Raw genomic sequence first — 17,045 nt, forward strand, 5'->3', positions numbered from 1 at the left:
TAGCACCCACAATTTCTCTCACTGCCCAAGGCTTTAACTCGCTTATTGTGTGTAGGAACTTCAGGTCAGGAGTGGGACAGCGTCAGGCCAGAGGGAGAGACAGGGAAATGAATGTGAAATTCTCATCCATTCAACCCTTCCCAAGAGCAGAGCAGGCAGGCGGCAGTGCTTGTATGGACATCAAAGCCAATTTCCATCCGCCAAGTTCAGAGGGGATCGTTAGTGGCACCCACTCTTTGCCATGGAGGTTATGGAAGGTTGGAATCCTGAAGGCAAGGACAGATCGTGAGAGACTGAGGTTCTCTTTCGCCTCCTCAGAGGAGACCGAGAGTTCTCTTGCAGTCACTTTTTCCCACACAGGTGGGATGAGGGGTTGACAGGTCACAGCTTTAGGAAGGCACTAGATGCTCGGATCCCTCTACATCTCCTTGTCTTCTCAAGGCTTGGTTTTGGGGGACAGAATAATGACTATGGCTGTATGATTTTCAACCTTCCACTGCATGTAGCGTTTCCTCAGACTACTAGCAAACTTGAGGAGAGACATGGAGCGGCTTTAAGTCTTTACAACATACAAGTTGGAAAAGCTGGAAGGACAGAAGCCAGGAGTCTGGGCACTTGATTTCCTTGTCCGTGTTTTTCATTCCCTAAGCAAGAAACAAGTCAAGTAACCCTCACACATTTTGTTACAATATTCTCTCCTTCATCGCCATGACATCTAACAGGAATTTCTAAGAGCTTCTTGAGAGTAATCTTTGTAAATCTGTCCCTGGGATCTTGGAATTAAAACAAGGCAGTTCTAGCTTAGGGAGGTGGGCGTTGAAAAGACTAATGGGTACAAGTGATTATAAAACATTGGGCAGTAAATATCCATCAAACCAGGGCAATAGATAAATAGTAAACTGATAAAGAGACAGATAGATAATTACTTCATGACTTGGAGAGAGAGAGAGAGAGAGAGAGAGAGAGAGAGAGAGAGAGAGAGAGAGAGAGAGGAAGAAGAAAGAGAAAAAACTCATTTACCACCAGTGGAGGTGACTATTGAACCAATTCCTTATTCAGAAAATTAGTAATTGAAAAGGAAGAATTAGCATTTATCCATCCTTTGTAAGAGGAATTTTAGTTAATTCCTGTTGATGAGGGAAAATTCTTTTTTTGTGTGAAAAACACTAGCCAATAAATATGTAAAGAATGGTAGAATTAGAAAAATCGCCATCTTTCAATATTCAAAGAAATAATGTATTCAGGCAAACGCCATCAGAAGCCAAGGCATCAGGTAAAATTGGTTGAAAAACAAGATCTTTTAGGTGGAAAGGCATTGCCCACAGTGCCTTGTCAGAGGGACGGTAAGTCTTTTCGCTGGCTGGCTCTGTCAGGAGATGCTTTAATCCAGAGATGAAAATTAGTGGGCCAGCTTGATGCTCTGTGCTCCTTCTGATGTTGATAATATGCATTTCACAGCATTGCCTATGAAGTTGTATTGCTTACTCAGGCTGGCATGACGAACTACAAAGATGGGCTGTCATAATTCCCTAGACTGCGAAGTCCTAGATCAAGATGCCTGCCAACTCGGTTTCTCCCTTCTGGGTGGGCTGTCTTCCTGGCTCGAGACAGCCAGCTTAAGGCTGTGTTCTCACATAGGGATGGAGGAAGCAGGCTCTCCCTCTGTTAGGCCACCATTCTAAGACACCAAAGCCATTTGTTTCTTAAAATCTCACTTAGTCATATTACCTCTCCAAGAGCCAAGACTCCGAATATGGAGCTTAAGACTTCAACATATGAATTTGGTGGTGGGAGAGGCTTGTGGGGAGGACACAGTTCAGTCTGTAGTTTACATAGCAAATACTAAGTCACCCAAAACAGCAACCATTTATGACTGCTGCGTTTCTGGGAGCCAAGAATCTAGGCTAGATGCCTTTGGCTCACAGTGTCTCGGGAGGTTGCAGTCAAATGGTTGGCTGGGATTAGGCCGCATCTAAAGGTTTACTGGGTGGGTAGGAGACCTGTTTCTAGGCTGACTCACAAGACTCTTGGCAAGCCTTCACCCCTTGCTAGTTGAGCTTCTATACAAGCAGCTGCTCCCCCATCCCCACCCCTCAGGGCAAAAAGCAAGATGGGTGAGGATAGAGAGACACAAGACAGAAAGCAGTTTCAAACAATCTAGTCTCAGAGCAGACATCTAAATACTTGGGCCATATTCTCTTCTCAGAGTCTAGCCTTCACCCAAGGGAAGAACTTCCATAAGGATGGAGCCCAGAGAGGCTCAGAGGCCACCTACTATGGTAGCATTCAGACCAACGATCTTGGATTTGACTCTGACCGGGTTCAGGTTGGAACATCTAATTTACAATAAGTACAGGGAGAAAGTAACAAATCACACAGCACAGCAAGGAACAATCAGGCAAGTCTAGAAGGTGGGACTTCCGGCAAGACCACCAGCCCGAGTTCTTCACAAAAGCCAGCATCATGATCAATGAGATGGTGACCATTCAGACGGAAGAGGCTCAGTAAACTAACAGTCAGATGAACTGAACTTCTGACTAGGACCTCATAAAAAGGAGCTTGAACGCCAGGCTGTATCCCTACCTGGCTGCAGCCATGATCTCAGCATCAGTTACCTCCGACGGAAGTTGTAGCGGGCGCCTGGAGGCAGAGCTTGTGGAGGTGGAGGACACAACTCTCAACCTTTCAGGTGGTGTCGGCAAAGGTCAAGGGAAAGTCCCTGCTCCAGAGACACCAGCTGGTGAATGAGTGTTTAGCCAAAGAGCCCAGGCACAACCATGCCTTTGCGTAGAAACCTCTGACTTCAGAGCAGTAGACCCAAGAAATGAGGGGCCCAGGCCGGAACAAGCATTAAATAATAAATTCTGGAAAACAAAACACACACACACCAGCTTGAATCGACACTTTTGAGATTATCACAGGTATCTAAAGATGGGCTTAGAGGTGTCCTATGGGCTGCACACTGTCTAGGACAAATGATTGTATTGCAGTGTTTTACAGAATAAATGTAGATACATTCTTGAAGCCTGCCAGCTTAGAGACCTCTGTTATCCAACCCAAGGTAATTCCTTGTCCAGAGAATTCAGGCATTTGGAGACCCTTGGAGTTATTTCTTAGGTATAATAATACCTAAGATGTTTAGAGTTCCATGTCCTTATTTTTGATGAGAAATAGGATGAAATATTTAGTAGTGCATTGATTTGATGGCTTCAACTTACACTCAAAGACCTAGAAAAACACACAGCTGAAGCAAATGTTGCGCAGTGCCCATTTTGAGCGTGTGGGCTATTCCTTGAGCTTTCCTGGATGTTTGGAAAAAAAATTCAGGCTAGCCTAATATTCTTGATCCATCTGCCTCAGCTTTTTGGGTTTTATAGGTATGTGCTTCTACATCCATTCATCTTTCTTCCTTCCTTTCTTTCTTTCTTTTTTTCTTTTTCTTTTTCTTTTTTTTTTTTTTGAGATGGGGTCTCGCTATATATCCTTCTCTTCAACTGGCCTGAAACTTGCTATGTAGACCAACCTGGCCTTGAACATTCAGAGAGATCTGACTACATCTGGCTCCTAAAGTGTTGGAACTACGTGCCACCATACTCTGGCTAACTGAAATACACTTTTTTGGAAAAAAAAGACATTGATTTTTGTCTTATGTGTATGGGTGTTTTGTCTGCAGGTATGTCTGCACCGTGTGCATGCAGTGTCTGTGAAGATAAGACGGTGTCGGATCTTCTGGAACTGGAGTGACTGACAGGTGGTCCTGGGAACTGAACCTGGGTCCTCTGCAAGAGCAACACATGCTTTTAGCCACTGAGCCATTTCTCCAGCCTGAAATGCATTAAACAATAGTTTGTTTATGTGTGTGTGTGTTCTATGTGTATGGAGATCAGGAGGGTGCTTGCGGGAGTTAGCTCTCCATCCTGTCAGTCCTCAGCTCATCAGGTCTGTAGGCACCTTTGCCCTCTGAACCGTCTTGCTGGCTCCGAGATCCACTTCTGAGGTAAAAAGCAGAGAGGAAATGACGTCAAGTTTCAGACCAGAACCATTTAAACCTCAGAGCAGAACTCCAATGCATTTCTCAAGCGTATGGAAAATGCCCTCAATTTATCACTGAGTGTCTTATTTCCTGCCAGTCTTGTTCTAGAAAAGATTTAGGGGGACTCTTGCCCTCCCCTGCTGTGGTTTGTTCTCAAGGAACCAGAACCTGGAGAAAATGGGACTGGGCCCATAGCTAGCTACCCAAGTCTCTCCCAGAACAGGCCTTGATCAGATTTCTGGTCATGTGAGACAGATAAAAAGGTAGACAAACTCGGATTGGATTCCTGGCTCTGCTGTTTGTCTCATTTAGAACAAATGCCTCGATAGTTCCGAGTATCACGAGTCTGTGTCCAAGAGAACATGTTCCCTGATAGTTGAGGGGGGATTGAAAAGCCACCATGGGAACTCTTGGTGGCTGCGGCTCCTGGGGTATGCTTCTTGGACATTGTTTACATATGGAGATGCCTGACATTCTGAGTTAGGTGCCAGGTAGGGGAGAAAGGCTCTGAAGACTCCCTGAAAATCAAAGCAGCCCCTCTTAGGGACACAGAGGCTATTGGGAAGGGTGGATAATCAATAAATATTTCTACCAGGTACTGCGGGGCTCCAAACCCTGTCTGTCATGTGTGCTACCCATGTGGCAGAACACCAGCCCAGAAACTTCTCTTAGAATGCGTCCCAGCTCTTTTCACCCAGCCTGGGATCACAGTATACACCCTCTCATGTCTGCTCCTTTCTGTAATACAATAAGTCTCAGCACAGTCCATCTAACACTCCTCTAGCCCACCTCTAGTAATAGGAACAGCTAGGTAATAGTCAGCATAAGGCGGGAGCTGGGGAGAGGTACCAGCAGACCCCCTCAGCTCATATGTCAAGGGCAATGGCTTCCTGAATATGGGGCTGGATGGAGAAGTCCCAACAGGGTGAAGGCAGCAGGGAAAACACGGGTAGAAGAACTGTCAGGCCCCTTCTCATTGCCCTAAATCTAAAAACCCACAACCTGGAATCCCAGATGAGTGCAGCCTGGGGCTCGGTGCCTAGCTAACAGGAGGAGTGATGAGAAGTCCAGACATCAGGGAGCCTATCTGAACGTGGAGAGAAGCAAGGAGACCCAACATCCATCACAGAGCCACGGCAGGGTCTCAGCTCATCTGAATGACTAGGAGGCAAGACTAGGAGAAAGCCTTCCCAGAACCCTCAGGTCATATGCACAGATGACTTGAGAAATGCCAGGAAGAGTCCTGGGGCCACAATACCTAAAATTCCATTAACAGGGTCTGCCTTTCGGCTAAGCATCTCCCTAAAAATCAGCACATGCCTTGATAAGTAAGCAATGAGGTCATTAACTCAGACTCTCCATAGACCCTGTCAGCAAATGTGTTCCAGCTCCCTGGTTCAACCAGGCCAGTGACAGGCTCTGAGGGTACCCTGGGAGTGAGCTATAACTCAACCCGTGAGCTCAGTGGGTAAACAAGCCGTTGAGATGCTGATGCCATAGTCTGCCTCTCTTCTCTCCTGCGGCAGCCTGAGGGTAAAGCCTAGTGAGGAGACAATGCCGGGGGGAGGCAGAAGGATGGGAGAGTTTGGAGAAAGAAGGAGGCAGGGTGTAGAAGACACGGGAGGCCTTTTCACCATCTTTGTAGTTCGAACTCTCCCCCCAAAACCTGACAGCAACAGGTTTGTGAGGAGACTTGATTTGAGAACATGAGGGAGGAGCTACAGACTGTATCAGCTACCCTGTACCTCCATGTGACCCCACCACTTCTCTTTGATCCTTTGATTGGTTAATTGAAACAAAGAGGCTGCAGGGGAGGGGGACTTTCATGGACCTTCCACAACAACTTGCTGATCTCAGATTTGGGGGCATCAGCATCTTTTGTGGTTACTTGGCCAGCCCAGATTTACCCAAGTCCTGTCAAGAGGGCTGGGGTCTCCCTGTCCATTACCTGAATATGTCCCCAGGTGGCTTGGCTGAGGTGGGATTGAGATCTGAGGTTCAGTACCCAGGAAAGTGGCAGAGATGGGAAAAGTGAAGGGGATGAAAGGGAAGTAGATATCTTCAAAGCCTTGAAATCCCAAGGCTTCTTTGTGTAAGAATCCAAAGGAGTCCCCTGAGGGAAGGAATTCAGAACCTCCTACTGATGGATTAAATGAGATAATGCTACCAAGTGTGGAACATTTACACTGAGTTCAGTAAATATGCATCTTCCTTGCTCCACTGCCTCCCTAGCAGAGCTGAATGGCTGGGTGGGTGGAGGATCATCACAGAAACATGGCAAACCACCTTCCAGTATCTTCCAGGAGGGGATGGGAGCAGACGGTGGAAGATTACAAAGCCCTTTCTGAGGTCTCTAGGCAATTTTTAATTCAAGACCAATGGCAGCGTTGATTCACCTGTCTGGAGCAAAGGTGAATGCCCCATTCTTTGACAGGTGGGGAAGACATCAAAGGCTCCAGAACCAAACTTGAGCTTTGGGGAAGGAGAACAGGGAGAGAAAAGGCTTTGGGCTTCTGCAGAACTTGGGGGTCACAATAGGAGGCAACGTCTGCTCAGGGTCTTGATGAAGATAGCCCTTCGGTCCCAGCATCCATCCTATGGCAAACAAGCTTAATCAGGGTAGGATTTCAGTGGATTTCATGGAGGGTCAGGACAGCCACCTCTGGGAGGACCCAAAGTAGGGAGGCACAAGGCTGTAGAGACTGGGGGGATTCAGACAGGAAGTCAGAGAAAGGATGCCATCTTTGCTTCACCACAGAGCTACCGAGCAATGACTTCAGCCAACCAGAGATGGAAACCTCTGAACCCGTGGGTTAAAATATGTCTTACCTACTTTCAAGTTGCTCGTGCCAGGTGTTCTGTCAACGTCAAAGAGGACCACACTGGCACTGGCCTCTCTGAGCATCCATATCCCTCTTGGACTCCATCTCATTCCCTCGAATGACCATGCCCTTGTCCCGCCCATCTTGTCTGTGCCTCCAGAACATCTTCCCTTTCCTATGTGTGCTCATTCAAATCTTTTTCTTCTTCTAGCTTCAACGCCTTAATGCCATTCTCCTAGACGCCTTCAGCGCATGCATCAGTTAGGTGTTGGCATTTTTGATTTTGTCACAGTGACCCTTTGGGGCAGGTTCTTTCCCGGAAACTATAGCTCAAATTTTCTCAGCCAGGGTGGGAGCTGGTAAGACCCTAAAGCCCTCATGTTGCTGTTTTTACCATGCACAGGACACCTGCCTTACTACGCAGGTGCTGGGATCCGAACTCTGGTTCTCATGGTCGTGCAGCAAGCACCTTTCCTGTTGCTCCATCTCTGTGGCTCCTTAGTAGATTCTGGGAGAGGATGTGGGCATGGAGCAGAAACCCATCTATCAAAGGGACATGGGCAGTTCAGGCGCAAAGACCTGAGTATGAACTTGTGTTGTGAATTTAGGAAATGCAAGCTGCTGGCCACACATCTTTGATGGGGTTTTCCCAAGCCATCTTCCATCCCTTTGTGATTCTTTGCTATAGCCTGGAGATGGATGAATGAGTCCCTGTATGGGTAAGATCCATGGGTCTTCCTGGCTCACAGGCCTCTAAGAGAACTTACACCTACCTTCTTCTAGCATGCCAGAGGGATGGGACAAGCCTGTTTGGCCATGTTTTACTTCATTTGACTTCTCTCTCTTGAGCTACAACTTTTCAGTGACAGTATGAGGGGCTGGATTACAAGGCTTTTCCGACACCGGGTGGGCTGAGCCATGCAGTTTCTATTCTCGAGTAATTGAACTGGAAAAGCCAAACCACCTCTGACAGGGAATCCGGAAACAGATACCGAAGTCTCATTGAGAGCAAGAAGTCTTGGCATGGGGCTTGGGCTATGCCATAAGCCACCGCGGATGACAAAGAGATGCTGGGGAGGATAGAAAGGAGCAGGACACTAGGAAGTACATGAGCAGGAAGTAAGAAGAGAATCAGAGAAGATGCAGGGCCTTGGAAAGCAACTAAGCCCCATGGGTAAAAGGCCGGAAGCAGAGAACTTGAACAGAGCAGGTACTACATTAGCCCTTGTCAACTCTTTGGTCTTCATGCCTGTGTTATTGGTGGAGGCTTCTCACCCATTTTTTACGGATAAAGAAAGAGACACAGAAACAGAGAGTTTAAAGGGTTTCCCAGGCCCATATAGAACCAGGACGTGAACCCTAGCAACAAAGTTTTATTTTCCCGAAGCTGGCTCCCCAACATCCCTCATGCACTGGGATCTGGAAGCTGAACTTGAGGTTAGATTCTCCTTTGGGTTCTGTCTCTCTTACTTACCACACCCATTCCTTCCACACTACTTCTCACATGCATTTGAGCTTGTCCCCTGTGTAATTGACCTATCATTCACACTAGAATCAGTGGGACATTAAAATCAAATATTTATTTGAAATGTTTCTTTCATGTCACCGTTTTCAACTGGAGGCTGAAGTCAGATGGTTTTCTGTCTCTTTGACAACATGTTGAATGGATTCGATAACTTCTCTATTAATCAAGTTTTAGATTCCAGAATCCTGAAGAATTGTAGCTCATCGAATATCAAGCTGAACAGTCTAGACCCTGGGGCCAGCCTTCCCTAAGAATGAAGAGCTGGAGGCCAGCCTCTGTCTGGCACAACCCATTAGTTGCCTTCCCATCAGAAGTCCCCTGTACATGAGAGGAGGGAGGGACAGCACACAGGTGCTGGCAGGCAGTGGGTGTTCCTGTGTCTCGGCCTCATATTGTCACCATCATCACCAAAGGAGTTCCAGGCCAGTTCAGTGTTCTCTAACCCTATAAACTCCTGGTCTTTCTTCCTTAGAGATAGGATCCCTAACCTCACAGGTCACCATCACGGATTGGCTACCACAATAGTGACAGACCACTACCTTCTGCTGTGTTTCCAGACTCAAGGAAAACTCATCTGCTTTTGTCATGTCAATGGTGTGGCCAGCCATTCCGTTCTCCAACTTCTAATCTTGTCTCTTGTGCCAATAGACATAAGAAATCCAGCTAGAATGCTGCCTAAGCATGTGTTCTGCCCAGATGAGGATCCCAATATCTTCCCTGCAACTCTGTCTGTCTCTAAATGCATCTCTGAGAGCTGCAGCCCCCTCCACAAACATGATATCCAGCGAGCGAAACATGACCCCTTCGTACTACCTTCTCCCACAGAAAGGGAGGGCCAAGCCTTCCACTTCCCCATCTTGACAGCACAGCAGAGCCAGAAGTCAGGAGACAGGACACCTTCTTGGTAGCTCCAAGGAACAATATGCACCCACTTATTTGAAGACACAAGGTCCTTGATGCCTGTTTTTCAGCTTGGGTCTCAGTTGTTTACTCTGGAATAGCAGAAGAAGGTAGATTTCCAGCTAAAGTATCCAAGACCACTGCCCCATAGAAGCTGGACACTTTGGGGACAGGCTGGCTCCTCATGGCTCAGAGATGACCCTGGTTCACCTTTGACTGGACTCAGTACCTCTGCTGAGAGAAGACCTCCCACCATGCCCCATGATCATCCCCTAAGAGCCCATGACCCACATCATCCTTCATCTGGCTCCTTCTCTCCTCTCTGTCTGGGCATTAAGAACTCCTTATGGATCTCTCTGTGACTTTTCCATTAAAACTGCTGTGGTCCTTGGCCTCCCACAGTGTCCCTTCTGCCCTTCAGTGCACACCCCCATTACCTCCAAGTTCGTGTGCCCCTCTCTGACTGCCCTTCCTCCTGCTGCTCTGGCACCTTCTGGCAGGCTGAGCAAGTCTAACCTCAGACAAGCCCGGATGTACTACTCATCCTTAGTGGAGCTAAGATGGAGAGAGATGACCTACTGTTGCTAGCTGTCCCATTTCTGAAGCTCCAGTCCATGGGACCGAGAATGGAGAGCTACAGACTGCCTGCTGTTCGTGGTTCCTCTGGAGCTCATTCTGGGGCCCACCGGAGTGACCAGTCCCTTCCTTGGCCCTGCCAAAGGTGTGTACACCCCCTAGTGGCCTGCTGGTGCTGGAAGAAGGCCAAAAAAAAATGAGAGAGAGAGAGAGAGAGAGAGAGAGAGAGAGAGAGAGAGAGAGAGAGAGAGGAGAGAGAGAGAGAGAACATGCCGGGGAGTGTACAGTGTGCTGGAATGTTGGAGACGGGGAAATGGTAAGGTTCATTTAGAAGGCAGTAAAGTGGAGATTTCAATTTCCTTTGAAAATCACAGCACAGTTATTCTTCTATGGCGCTTCTCAGAAACAGTGGGGGTCGGCTCTTGGACCTACTCAGGGGAAGCTAACTGGAGAGAGGGTGGGCCAGGAGTGTCGCACAAATCTGAGGGTGACTCTTTGGAGGTCAGGGTGGTTCATGGAAAAGGTGGAGCCGGGGCACAATGGCAGATGTCAGGGACTTGTTTGTACACCCTCTGCATGTGCCCAAGCACAGCAATGTGTGTGTGTGTGTGCATATGCGTGTGTATATGTGTGTGTGTGGCAAGGGAGGCTACACAGTTTTGGACTAAAAGGTCTGTTTATGTGGATCTTCGTTTGCACAGGGGGCTGGCAGTGTCCCGTGCCATCTTGATCGGGGTTGAGCATGCACTTCATCCACCTCATGACCACCCCCTCCTCTCTGCATTCTTCTCCCTCTGTGTGTGTTAAAAGCAAACACAGAAACAATAACTGAAAAAGCAAAGAGAGCGGGCCAGGCAAACCTCTGCCCACGAGCAGATGAAGAGAGCAGAGGCCCCGGGGTTGTTAGAGTAGAGGGAGCTAATTCACACATCAGAAATCATTTCTGGCCTGGGAGAGAAAATCCTTGCTGATAGGCAGAGCCGGTGAGGGGGACTGAGACTGACCACAGAGCCAGACAGCCTTGGGTTCGGACCTTAGCTTCTGCTGAACATTAGCTGTGTGACGTTGGGTAAGCCACTGGGCTTCTCTGGGCCTCCATAAAATGGCAGCAAGCTTGGGCTGTCATGAGGCTTGATGAGACAGTGTGAGAAACTGTGAAGACACTTGCAGGGACCCAGATGTTAGGTTGGAGAGATGGCTTCGAAGTACTTGAGGGTTTTTTTTAAGTTCAGAATCATTTATTATTAATACTGTATTGTATATGACATATAGGCATGCAACAGCCTATGTGAGGAAGATTTTGGGGAGTTAGTCCTTTCCATCCACCTGTATGTGGGTTACAAGAACTGAACTCAGGTCACCAAGTGTATGTGGCAAAAGCCTTTATACTGGGCTGTCTTCCCAGTCCTGCTCGTGGGCTTCCAGGAGCGCCTACACCTTACACATGGATGCATCCCCACATAGTCAACCAAACTTTTTCTGTTGATGACTTCCGAACTGGATTACCCTCCCGTCTCTAGCTCCTGGGGATCAGCTGTCAGAGCTGCTGCCTGAATAAGCATCCTGCCAAGTACAAATCCCCATGACCTCCGTACCACCCTGTGGGCCTAAGGAGCAGGGATGGGCTGCTGGCTTCAGGCATCTTGGAGTAGATGAGACACTTCGGGAGGCACCTTCCTTCTGAGCAGCGGAAAAATACCCAGCCTCTTGTGCATAGGCTGACCGCCGGTGTCAATAAGTTTAACGACTCGTTTCATGACTGATAGGGAACTCAGACTCTCTATAATCCATCTGCTGAGCAGGCAATGGTGGCAGAGCATCAGGTTCCAGAGGGAAATCAGGATGCTGCTTGCTGGTGCCCTGGACTGGGGGTGGAGAAAGGGAGAGTAGATCCTAGCTAGGTTTCCACCCAGCATCTAGCCTGGGGCAGACTGGGGAGACAGAACCAAAGGGAGGCCATGGTGTGAGGAGGAGAGCTGGAGGGAGTGACCTGGAAGTCAGAAGCACTGCCTTCTCTTTCTGTGGTGCTCCTGCAGGGCTTAGGGCAGGCTATCAGCACCCCTGTGGGTTTTGAGCATTACTGTTCCTGTGTAATGGCTTCTGTGTCTTCCTGCCCTGGGCTTATGGCTTCACCTACATCCCTTGGCATATAGTTCCAGGGCACCCAAACCCTGCAGCTAAGCAGTTGGGAGGTTACTATAGATCTTGGGTTTTGGCCACAGTTTCTGGCACATAATTCCCTTTCCAAAGTGACCTATAGAAACTAGAATGTCACACACTCTAGGTGGTGCATAGAAGCTTTGAGCTTTCCTGTCTTCCACTGCTGGAAGATAATCCCCGGGGGCTGGAGAGACCCTCGGTGGGTAAGTGTGCTTGTTTGTACAGAGGACATGGGTTCAATTCCCAATACCCACATAGTAGCTCCCAACTGTCCATACCTCTGGCTCTAGGGGACCTGATCTCCTCTTCTGATCTCTGTGCTCACTTGATGTACATGCAGGCAAAACGTTCATGCACATAAAATAAATAAATCAAAGAAAAAGATGAGGTAACAAAGGTCAAGGCAATGGACTGCTTAAAAAACATAAAAAGAAAGAAAATCCCTATTCTGCTCTTGTCTGAGGGGGGTTATCATAGAACCTTCCTCAACAAGGAGAAGTCACACAGTCTGCAGACATTTATGCAGATACAAGCCCTGTATAAATGCAGAAGGATAGGGTTTAGAGGAGCTCCCAGGTGGCTAGGTTCCTGGAAGGTGCTGAGTTTGAAGGCATGAAAGCTGACACCCATCCTCCACACCTCCACCCATCCCTTTCTGTGTCCTTTATAGTGATCTGCTAAGTCGGGTTCCTGAGTCTTGTGAGCACTTTAACAAATGGTGGAAGTGGAGGAGAGGTTTGTAGAACCCAGAGTTTTGGCAGGTTAGTCAGAAGCACAGGCAAAAACAACCTGGGGCAGGTTCAGTGGACTCTTGGGAAACTAAAGCCCAGTCTGGGGTATCTGAGTTGGTACAAGGCAGACATTGCTAGAGCTGACCAGTATTCTGGGGACAGCTCATCCCACGCTCACAGGGTGTGCTTGGTGCGTGCAGACAGAAGTCTTCTGTGTTGCTTGTTGTATGGCAGGAGAGGGAGAAATCAAACTTTGTTTTCCTCTGCACAATCTATCCAGTGAGTTATGACCCCTTCGCCTGCACCCATCACTACTGGAAAGGGAGTAAAATACCTCTCCTCTAAGGGGCTTGATTCAAGGTAGGAGGGAAAACAGCAATCCCTACATTATATTTGCCCTTGAGAGCTATGTACAAGATCAGGCTAGGGCTGGAACTCCTGGAAATCACAGCCTTTGGGGTGGCCTCTGCCTGCCAGCTGCCCCCACCTGGCTGGTCCCCTCAGGTGGCTCTGCTCCTGTGCTAAATTCCTTGTCCATCTAATGTCCTCCCTGGGCCTGCTCAGTTCAGGAAAGGGGCCATGCCAAAGACAGTTTTAGTTTATGTCCGATAATAGAGTGTGACAAACTCCCACGGTGTCTGTCCCATGGCCAGGGACATTGGGAAGAAAATCCCAAACCTGGTTCTGGGAAGCTTCAACACAATTCCACAACACACAGTAATTGTACATCCTTCTGGGGTGCGGTGTGACATCTCAGTACATGTGTACGGCGTGTCATAATCAGAACGGGTAATTGACAGCTCCATCACCTCAAACGGTTATTTGTTCTCTGGGTTGGGAACGTTCAGAATCCTCTCTGCTAACTGCTTTGAAATATTCAATTAATTGCCGTCAGCCTCAGCTGCTCTACTGGGCTACAGAACACTGGAAGTCATTCTCCTCTGCACACATACAGATAGCTCCCTTGTCCCCAGCACTCCTAACTCCGTCTTCCCCTGAAGGATTTTTATGCCCCTCCCCCAGCCCTTCCTGCGTTGGCTTTTTTTGTGGGCTATGCTCAGTTATCATGAGTTAGCATTCTCTGGTAAGCCCTGCCCAGCCAGAATATGGGCCACGCTTGTGAGATGAAGGGACTGTCAGAACAGTATCCGCTGGGGGAAAGAACAGGGGACTCCAGCCTCAAGTCAAACACCCAACATGCTTAATTGAGAGAAAATTCACCACTTACAGCCAGTTAAGAATTCATTTTAGATGCAGTCCATCAGGTTTCTTAGGACGAAGCATTGTTGACTGCCTCAGACTTCTTGGGAGAAGGGACAGAATGTCTTTCCTCCATCGCATAATAAATACTCGCTGGGCATCCAAGTGCAGACTCCTGTTGTTTGGTTCCCACACTGCACTCACTCTGCATAAGGCAACTAGTGCCTAATTTCTCTTAGAAAAAAAGACTCCTTTTTTAAAACCTGGTTTCTTTTAAATAGTGTTGACTCCACCTCCAAACGGACACGTGATCAGGCCTGGCCAATGAGAGCACTGTATCTCCATTGCATTGTGCAGACCCTTCTTGACTAGGATGGAGTACAATAAATCCACTGCTAGATGTAACAAAAGCATGCATCCAGTGCACCTGACTCCAAAACGCCATCCTTAGCAGTGCAGTGTACTGCAGCACATGGGTACTTTCTCGCTGCCGTCTTGGCTGCTTCGGCTTACTGCCATGGGCCAGCATCAAGAGAGAGGACGACCCACCTTTTTTGAGACCAGGAGCTGATCAGCGTCCAAAACTCAAAGCATGCTTTGTACCAAATGAGTATCATCAACACATTCACGCTGTTGTGAGGTAGAAAGATTGTAAGCCTAGCCTTGGTGACTTGGGCCAGCTGTAGTTCTTTGAAGGATGGGTATGTGACAAATTGTGACAAATACGGGTCTCTGAGGGTTTCCTGTTTGTTTGTTTGTTTTGTCTGTCACAGAACTCTGACTTTATCTGCTGGGTGTGAATTGGGATGAGGGTAAGTGTAAGCCCCTCATGTGAGTGGCCAGGCCGGTCCCTGAACTACTCTACTGGTCTCAACAGTGGTTCCAGCCCCTCAAGATGCAGATGACCAAGCTCCATCCTATAGACAAAAAAGGAAAATCCCTTTGAACCTAGCCTTAACGGTGGTGGCACATGCCCTTAATCCCAGCACTTGGGAGGCAGAGGCAGGTGGATCTCTGTGAGTTCAAGGCCACTTTGGTCTACAAGAGCTAGTTCCAGGACAGGCTCCAAAACTACGGAGAAACCCTGTCTCAAGAAAAACAAAACAAAAATAAATAAATAAATAAATAAATAAATAAATAAAAAAGGAAAAGCCCAAGACCAGATCACAGAATCCCACCAGTCCCTGAACTTGTCCCAAGATCAGGCCACAAAACCCCACCAATGCCACCCCAGAAAACTTAACACACACACACACACCCTATATAAAGTCTGGCCCCTTCTCACTGCTTCTTTCCCAAGCAGAGGCAGCCACCCTCTGTGGCCTTCCCAGTAAATCTTTTGTGTGAGGTTTGTTGTGTGGTGTGACTCTGTTCCAGGATACCTTTCTCCTCAGAATTGTAACACAATATGTGTCTGGGATTGTGGGCAACTTCAGAGCACTTGGGGTTGGGGACCAAAACATGGAAGAGAACAGACCCCAGAACTAGAGGAAAGTGATGATAGAGTGACTTCGCATAAACTCTAGATCCAGCTGAGCCTGGAGGTGGACTCTGGCGCAGAGATCTCGGGTCTCTAAGCATATATATTTCTTTTCTTTTAGGGAAAGTTCCGTTTTCGTTGAACAATGCTGATGTAGACGGAAGTTCCAGGACAGAGACCCACAAGGGCCAGAGCACATACAATGGACTAGATGAGCGGAGGTGAGGGGTGGTGAACGGATGAACAGCGGCTGTAATGGAAAAGTGGGGAAAGGGTGCCTTTGGCGGACTGGCCCAAGGTGAGCCACTAAGAGATCATGCCAAGGGGTTTACTGGGGGAGGAGGAAGAGCAAAAGACCTTTTTGTGGGAACGAGAGAAAGAGATAGAGATAGAGAGAGAGAGAGAGAGAAAGAGAGGAGAGAGAGAGAGCAGAAGACAAAGAGAATGAACAAAACAGAGAGACCAAGAGACGGTGAGAACAAGACAAAGACTTGAGTACTGGGAACTTTGGTGGGGGCAAATGTCGCTACTCAGCTCTACACGACTCATAAGGACCTGAACGACAGTGGAAATGTGCCACATCTTGTGGCAGTGGAGGGAGTCAGGGTGTGTAATCCACAACAGTGGTGACGTGTGATGGATGGATGACCCATGGTGGTGGTGACGATGGATGACCAACGGTGATGGGTCTGGAGGGCCCAGAGACCCTGGAACAAAGCTGGAGTCCTTGTTAAACAGAGGTGACCTTCTCTAAGTTTTCCTGGGAAGTAGTAAGCACAAGTTGAAATGGGCTGCCTCACAAACACATGACATTTACTTTAGGCTTTGCTGAGAGAATCACTTCCTGCCTGTGACCTGCAATTTATGACAGCTGGGGATCAGAGACGTGGAGGCCTGCACGGGCAGGACGCTGAGTGAAGACGCACTGCCTGGAAACACTGAGATCCCCAGATTCTCCCCAGGTCCCCATGGTGCACTTCCTTGTTTAGTAAAAAGGACACACGTGGGGTCAGAGAGTTCGCTCATCTCCCATCATCTGGGTCATTATTCCAAGTGTCTTCGCGGAGGTAGGATGGAGTGATCTGCTGCCTGGGAGTACGGCTGAGTGCTGACCAGGATGTGAGCTGAAAGCCTATGGCTTACTGAGAGATGGGGTTTGGTATTAACCCAAGGAGAAGACAGAAGCGGACCACACAGCTTACTGTAGATCTGAGAGCATTCTATAGAAAAAATAAGCACATCGGATCCAGCACCTACCTCGGACACTCATCTCGTGCAGAGGCACACAGGTCTCCACTACCATATCAGCATCAGGTAGAGGACTATTTGGCACACGGCCTTCAAAGACAGCAGACAAGGGAGGTCTCTCAGAAGTCACCGCAAGGAAGAAGACCTTTGGGAATGGTGAGTGCAGTGGAGCAGGGGGTAGTGGCGGCACTATTTCTTGTTGGCATTATCCTGCTCTCTCTACCACGATTGGCATCACAGGTGGTGATGGGGAGTAGTAACTGTATTATAGACATGTCATCTAACCCTAAGAGCTCACACCTGGAGCTGCCAATAAAAAGGTACAGCATGAGGAGCAGTGACAGCTTAATGTGCCCTCTCCCATCCTTTG

General features: G+C 48.2%; 1 protein-coding gene across 1 annotated transcript in view; it reads right to left on the bottom strand.

Annotated features, from left to right (window-relative positions):
• The window catches only part of LOC130873485 (uncharacterized), a 29,511-nt gene extending 12,781 nt beyond the window's left edge, over positions 1–16,730 (bottom strand). The window contains exon 1 of the mRNA XM_057768352.1: positions 16,685–16,730. Within this exon, the coding sequence (XP_057624335.1) occupies positions 16,685–16,730 (46 nt within the window). The remainder of the gene's footprint in view (positions 1–16,684) is intronic.
• Between the last annotated feature and the right edge of the window lie 315 nt (positions 16,731–17,045).

Source organism: Chionomys nivalis, chromosome 4, assembly GCF_950005125.1.
Source record: "Chionomys nivalis chromosome 4, mChiNiv1.1, whole genome shotgun sequence".
Lineage (NCBI taxonomy): Eukaryota > Metazoa > Chordata > Mammalia > Rodentia > Cricetidae > Chionomys > Chionomys nivalis.